Here is a 7,728-nt window from a genome sequence, read left to right on the forward strand (position 1 = left end):
GGAGTGCAGTGGCCGGATGTCAGCTCACTGCAAGCTCTGCCTCCCGGGTTTACGCCATTCTCCTGCCTCAGCCTTCCGAGTAGCTGGGACTACAGGCGCCCACCACTACGCCCGGCTAGTTTTTTGTATTTTTTTAGTAGAGACGGGGTTTCACCGTGTTAGCCAGGATGGTCTCGATCTCCTGACCTCATGATCCGCCCGTCTCGGCCTCCCAAAGTGCTGGGATTACAGGCTTGAGCCACCGCGCCCGGCCAGTTTTATTTTTTAAATTAAAAAAGATTTGGCCTGGAGTGGTGGTTCATGCCTGTAATCCCAGCACTTTGGGAGGCTGAGGCGGGTGGATCAGGAGGTCAGGAGATCAAGACCATCCTGGCTAACATGCTGAAACCCCGTCTCTACTAAAAATACAAAAAATTAGCCAGGCGTGGTGGTGGGCGCTTGTGGTCCCAGCTACTTGTGGTCCCAGCTATTCGGGAGGCTGAGGCAGGAGAATTGCTTGAACCCGGGAGGCAAAGGTTGCAGTGAGCCAAGATAACACCACTACACTCCAGCCTGGGTGATAGAATGAGATTCCTCAAAAAAAAAAAAAAATTAAAAAGGTCTTTCGGGGCCGGGCACAGTGGCTCATGCCTATAATCCCACCACTTTGGGAGGCCAGGGCGGGCAGATCATGAGGTCAGGAGATCCAGACCATCCTGGCTAACACGGTGAAACCCCATCTCTACGAAATATACAAAAAAATAGCCGGGCGTGGTGGCGGGCGCCTGTAGTCCCAGCTACTCGGGAGGCTGATGCAGGAGGATGGCGTGAATCCAGGAGACAGAGCTTGCAGTGAACCAAGATTGTGCCACTGCACTCCAGCCTGGGCGACAGAGCAAGACTCTCCTAAAAAAAAAAAAATTTCGGGCCAGGCACAGTGGCTCACACCTGTAATCCCAGCACTTTCGGAGGCCGAGGCGGGTGGATCACAAGGTCAGGAGTTCAAGACCAGCGTGGCCAACACGGTGAAACCCCATCTCTAAAAAAGATACGAAAATTAGCTGGGCACAGTGGTGCACGCCTGTAGTCCCAGCTACTCGGGAGGCTGAGGCAGCAGAATCGCTTGAACCTGGGAAATGGAGGCTGCAGTGAGCCGAGATTGCATCACTGCACTCCTACCTGGGCGACAGAGTGATACGCCATCTTAATAATAATAATAATAATAATAATAAAAGATTTTTCCTGGCTGGACGCGGTAGCTCACACCAGTAATCTCAGTACTTTGGGAGGCTGAGGCGGGTGGATCACTTGAGGTCAGGAGTTTGAGACCAACCTGGCCAACATGGTCAAACCCTGTCTCTACTAAAATACAAAAATTAGCCAGGTCTGCTGACAGGTGCCTGTAATCCTAGCTATTCAGGAGGCTGAGGCAAGAGAATCACTTGAACTCAGGAGGTGGAGGTTGCAGTGAACCGAGACTACACCACTGCACCCAACCCTGAGCGACAGAGTGAGACTCGTGTCTAAAAAAGAAAAAAAAAAAAATTCCAGCCTCGGCAACTTGGCAAAACCCTGTCTCTAAAAAAATAAATAGAAAAATTAGCCGGTCATGGTGGCACACACCTGTACCTGTAGTCCCAGCTACTTGGGAGGCTGAAGCAGGAGGATCACTTGAGCCCAGGAGGTAGAAGTTGCAGTGAGCCGAGATCATGCCATTGTATTCTATCCTAGGCAACAGAGCCAGACCTTGTCTTTAAAAAAAAAAAGAAAAAGAAAGGAGAAAAAAAAGGTAGATACAGGGTCTCACTATGTTGCCCAGGCTGGTCTGGAACTCCTGGTTTCAAGCGATCCTCCTGCCTCAGCTTCCCAAAGGGCTGGGATTACAGGCATGAGCCACTGCACCCAACCAAATTAGAGACTTAGAATGAAGGGGGGTGATAAATGAAATTATCACTGTGAGCTCTGTCGTGAGATAATATATCTTAATCAGATATCCTAAAGTAACTATGTATGTGTAAGTAGCTTTTATTATTCTCAGTTTAATGTTTATTCATTTGGTTTGGGGATTTTAATGTCCTAGAAGGCAAGTATTGTGTCCATGTAAATTTTTACCATGTACAGCTTATTAAAGTTTATTTATATATTGTTGACAATGTAATTAATACTTTGAATTAAGAAGGAAATGATCTGTGTTTTAGGAAGTGGAGCTGCTTCACTTTTCTTTTACACTGTATTTTGGGCTCTCATTTTCCTTAGTCGATGTCAAAGTACCTGTAATATGTAGCATGGCACTGGAGGTATAGAATATTCTAAGTAAATAATTCTAAATAAATTTTTGGGACATAATTGAATTGGATTTTGTTCTTAGAATTTTCTCGCATCTCATGTAAACAAAATGTAGCATATATCCCAGATTTTCAGCCTTATGTACTTTTTCCACTAATACCAAACATGTTTCCGTTATCACCAAAAAAGGTCCTCATTGATTTTAAGAACTTTCTTAAATTTAGAGTAATTGTGAGAGGTATTCCCCCATTTTTTATACCACATCTTACAATTCCCTTGAATTTACTGGAAATTATTTGTATTTTGTAGACCTCTGAACAAGAAACTAAAGGCCTTCCCAGCAAAAAAGGAATTGTACAGTCTATTGTTGGTCAAGGCTATCATCGTAAAATAGTTTTGGCATCACAGTCTATACAGAATACTGTTTATAAGTAAGTATTTTGCAAAGAAAAAGTATATATATTTAATATTAGTTTACATAATGTTACTTACATATAAAAGTATGCTTAGGATTTATCATTGCATAGGAGTACCCGCTTTGTAACTAGGTTTATTGCTATTTCAACAAACAGACCCTCATATATAGGTCCATAGTGAATGTTACCTAACGTGATTTTGGTTTATTACATCCATGGGCACTGTAATTATTGATGGCCTAGGAAACCCTAGTCTGTTCAGTGCCATTATTAAGAATGTCCAGAAGAGGGCATCTTGGTAGCTCCTTTTTATGTAGTTTTGGTTATCATTGATACTTTTTATTTTCTTATAGTTCCCTAGGACTGAAAATACACGAAAGTGAATTCTTACTATTCGAAGAAAAAAGGTGTATGAAAACATAAAGCAACCAAAGTAGTATAGAAGCTGTCACATGTTTAACGTTCGTTTGACAATTTGGAATTGCCATTATTTGTAAAGTGGCAAACTTTGCAAATAATTAACTGCCTTAATTTGTTTTTGTCAAAGAACAAAATTGTTCTCTGCCATTTAAAAGTATTTCCAAAGTATAGAAAATATCTGATACACGATAATTTAGTCTTAATTTATTTAGTTAAACTATGATGCAGGAATATTTTTTAAAACTATTATGATAAAGCATTTCAAAGTTTTAAAGCAATTTCAAAGTTGTTACTACTTTTCAAAATTTTATTTTCCCTAATAAAGATTCTATTTGGGTATATCAAACCAACAGAAAGTTGTATAAAGTGTCAATGAAATTATAAGACAAAAAGTAATGTTGCTGTTTCAAAGTGTATAGAGGCATTTTTGAAAGCAAGGATCAACCAAAGTAAGGCTCAAATGTGAAAATCTATTCTCTTCCCTTTCATCCCATTCTTAATATACTTCTCCTTGCCCTCATTACAGTTGCCCTTGTCTGTAGTTTCTCTAGTATGTTAACATTAACATTGTGATATACATCAAATTGTCTCTCCTTGGTCTCATTCCTAGAGACACAGTGTATGTAATTTATATACTTGCAACCCATTATTTATACTATTTGCAACCTATACTTAGGATTTAGGTTATTTAGCATGCTTTTACAACTGCTTATATTAAAATTTCTACCTATTAAAAGGCATAGCTTTCATTTATAATCTGTTGGTTTTATTCCTCATAATAAAAAAGCCTTATTTTTAAATCTTTTATCCACTTAGCTAATTTGGTTTTGTTCTTTTAAGTGATGGGCAGTCTTCGGCCATTCCTGTAGCCAGTATGGAATTTGCAGCCATATGTCTCAGAAATGCCTTGTTGCTGCTACCTGAAGAACAGCAAGATCCAAAGCAGGAAAATGGGTCTAAAAATAGTAATCAATTAGGTGGGAACACAGAGAGCAGCGAAAGCAGTGAAACTTGCAGGTATTCTAATCCTTGTGACCTCCCTTGGCAAAATCCTTTCAGGACTTCTTTAGTAAACCCTTTTGTTCTTTAAGTAAATTCCTAAATTCTTCAACCTAAATTTCTGAAATTCTCTGTTTTGCATAACAAGAGAGGAAAGCATTTATGTTTCTAAGTCTTTCTGGAAGAGAGAAGTAAGGTGAAGGCTAAGTTAGGAGAGATCCTTGAAAAACAAAAGTAGAAAGTAGCAGTTTTGGCCGGATGCAGTGGCTCATGCCTGTAAAAGGCTGAGGCAAGAGAATCGCTTGAACCCAGGAGGCAGAGGTTGCAGTGAGCCAAGATTGTGTCACTGCTCTCCAGCTTTGGCAGCAGAGTGAGACTTCATCTCAAAAAAAAAAAAAAAAAATATCAGTTTTTCATTGACAACAGGGATATTTATAAGAAGTCCTGTTGTCAGACAGCTTTAAAAAAAAAAATTGACCAGGTGTGGTGGCTCATGCCTGTAATCCCAGCACTTTGGGAGGCCAAGGTGGGTGGATCACTTGAGGTTAGGAGTTCAAGACCAGCCTGGCCAACATGGTGAAACCCCGTCTCTACAAAAACTACAAAAATTAGCTGGGCCTGGTGGCGGGCACCTATAATCCCAGCTACTAGGGAAGCTGAGGCAAGAGAATCACTTGAACCCAGGAGGCGGAGGTTGCAGTGAGCCAAGATCATGCCACTGCACTCCAGCCTGGGTGACAGAATGAGACTCCATCTCAAAAAAACAAAAAAATTTATTAAACACTTGGCCGGGCGCGGTGGCTCAAGCCTGTAATCCCAGCACTTTGGGAGGCCGAGACGGGTGGATCACGAGGTCCGGAGATTGAGACTATCCTGGCTAACACGGTGAAACCCCGTCTCTACTAAAAAATACAAAAAACTAGCCGGGCGAGGTGGCGGGCGCCTGTAGTCCCAGCTACTCGGGAGGCTGAGGCAGGAGAATGGCGGGAACCCGGGAGGCGGAGCTTGCAGTGAGCTAAGATCCGGCCACTGCACTCCAGCCTGGGTGACAGAGCGAGACTCCGTCTCAAAATAAATAAATAAATAAATAAATGAACTAAAATAAAATAAAATAAACACTTAACTCCTAAAGCTGCTCATAGTTCTTCTTATATTCTGCCTGTTCTCTTAATATAATATAATCACTAACCTCCAGAATATTTTTGTATGTTTCTGGTTTTCTAGTATAAATTCAAAATTATGCAAATCTGGGCAGGGTACTGGAGGAGGCCAAGAGTTCAAGTCTAACCTGGGCAGAATAGCAAGACCCTATCTCTTCAAAAAAATTTAAAATAAATAAAAATTATGTGACTCTATAGAAATTGGGAGAACTTTGTAAGGACAAAACAAATAACATTTTATATATAGGAAATTCTGCTTTTTTTCTTTCTTTCTTTCTTTCTTTCTTTCTTTTTTTTTTTTTTTTTTTTTTTTTTGGGACAGGGTCTCCCTTTCCCCCCGGGTGGAATGCAGTGGCACGATCTCAACTCACTGCAACCTCCGCCTCACAGGCTCAAGCGATTCTCCTGCCTCAACCCCCTAAGTAGCTGGGATTATAGGCACAGCGCCACTATGCCCGGCTAATTTTTGTATTTTTAGTAGAGATAGGATTTTGCCACATTGTCCAGGACAGTCTTGAACTCCTAACCTCAAGTGATCCACCCTCCTCAGCCTCCCAAAGTGCTGAGATTGCAGGCATGAGCCACTACACCCAGCAGGAAATTCTGTTTTTTATACATGGCATCTTTAAACTTATGTCTCACATCCCGGTGTTTTTTCTTGATTATAATAGTGGTCGATACATGTTTACTATAGAAAATTTGGGCCAGGCATGATGGCTTACACCTGTAATCCCAGTGCTAAGGGAGACCAAGGCTGAAGGATTGCTTGAGGCTAGGAGTTTGAAGCCGGGCACCATTAGTCCCAGCTACTTGGGAAGCTGACGTAGGAGGATTGCCTGAGCCCAGGAGTTTTGAAGCTGCAGTGAGCTATGATCATGCCACACTGTACCCAGCCTGGGCAACAGAGTCTCAAAGACCCAGTCTCAAGAAAAGGCGGGGGTGAGGGGTCAGAGGAATTAGAATAGTGAGAAATGTGTGAAAGTTTTGAGTTATTTCCTTTATGTAGTAAAGATACTGTTTTCAGTTGGAGATTTTTTAAAGCAGTGTTGGGGGGGAAGAAACTAATATACAATATAGCTTTAACATGTTAGTGTTACCAAATTACTAAGCATTTCCATTGTTTAACTCTTTTACACTTTTGTTGTAAAAAGTTAGATGGGAGGCCAGGTGAGGTGGGTCATCCCTGTAAATCCCAGCACTTTGGGAGGCCAAGGCAGGTGGGTCACCTGAGGTCAGGAGTTCAAGACCAGCCTGGCTAACATGGTGAAACACCGTTTCTACTTAAAATACAAAAAATTAGCTGGGTGTGGTGGTGCATGCCTGTAATCCCAGCTACTCGGTAGGCTGAGGCAAGAGAATCACTTGAACCCGGGAGGCAGAAGTTGCAGTGAGCCGAGATCGTGCAATTGCACTCCAACCTGAGCGACAAGAGCAAAACTGTCTCGAAAAAAGAAAAATAAAAGTTGGGAGTAAGGATAGGGAAACAAAATTTTACAGTTAATTTTTTATTTGTTGCTCTTCATAATTAAGACTCTTACCTCTATTTTAGCAGTAAAAGCCATGATGGAGATAAATTCATTCCAGCTCCACCTTCTTCTCCACTGAGAAAACAGGAATTAGAAAACTTAAAGTGAGTATCTAAACAAAATTAGCATTGCATCTATTGAAATGAACACATTCATGGCTGGGCACAGTGGCTCACACCTGTAATCCCAGCACTTTGGGAGGCCAAGGCTGGTGGATCACTAGGTCAGGAGTTCGAAACCAGCCTGGCCAAGATAGTGAAACACTGTCTGTACTAAAAATACAAAAATTAGCTGGGCACGGTGGCGGGTGCCTGTAATCCCAGTTACTTGGGAGGCTGAGGCAAGAGAATTGCTTGAACCCAGGAGGCAGAGGGTGCAGTGAGTGTGTCACTGCACTCTAGCCTGAGCAACTCCGTCTCAAAAAAAAAAGAAATGAACACATTCTTTTTTATCTTGTTTATACTGTTAATATGATGAATTACACTGATCAAATGTTAAACTAATCTTTCAGTCTTGTGATAAACCCTACTTGGTCAGAATGTATTTTCTTTTGTATAAATTTTTAGATTTGATTTGTTAATACTTCATTGGGAATAAGTGCTTCTATATTCATGAGGAAGATTGGTCCATACTTTCCTTTCCTTGAAATTATTTTGTCAGATTTGGTTTCAGGATTATGCTGACCATATAAATGAGTTGAGAAGTACTTCATCTTCCTCTGTTTTCTGCAGGAGTCTGTGTAAGATAGGTATTACTCATGGACACGAAGAGGGGAACAACGGGCACTGGGGCCTCCTGGAGGGTGGAGGGTGAGAGAGGATCAGAAAAAATAACTATTGGGTACTAGGCTTAGTACCTGGCTGACAAAATAATCTGTACAACAAACCCCCATGACATAAGTTTACCATATAACAAACCTGCACATGTACCCCTGAACTAATA

At 41.5% G+C, this 7,728-nt stretch overlaps 1 protein-coding gene across 3 annotated transcripts in view; it reads left to right on the top strand.

The window, feature by feature from the left end:
* Positions 1-6,894, top strand: part of CNOT10 (CCR4-NOT transcription complex subunit 10) — a 58,184-nt gene extending 51,290 nt beyond the window's left edge. For all 3 annotated transcript variants that reach the window (XM_017887694.1, XM_017887693.1, XM_017887695.1), the window contains exons 11-13: positions 2,575-2,696; positions 3,942-4,118; positions 6,810-6,894. In XM_017887694.1, the coding sequence (XP_017743183.1) occupies positions 2,575-2,696; positions 3,942-4,118; positions 6,810-6,894 (384 nt within the window). The remainder of the gene's footprint in view (positions 1-2,574; positions 2,697-3,941; positions 4,119-6,809) is intronic.
* Positions 6,895-7,728: the final 834 nt, after the last annotated feature.

Source organism: Rhinopithecus bieti, unplaced genomic scaffold (genome assembly GCF_001698545.2).
Source record: "Rhinopithecus bieti isolate Rb0 unplaced genomic scaffold, ASM169854v2 scaffold_17429, whole genome shotgun sequence".
In the NCBI taxonomy this organism is placed as follows: domain Eukaryota; kingdom Metazoa; phylum Chordata; class Mammalia; order Primates; family Cercopithecidae; genus Rhinopithecus; species Rhinopithecus bieti.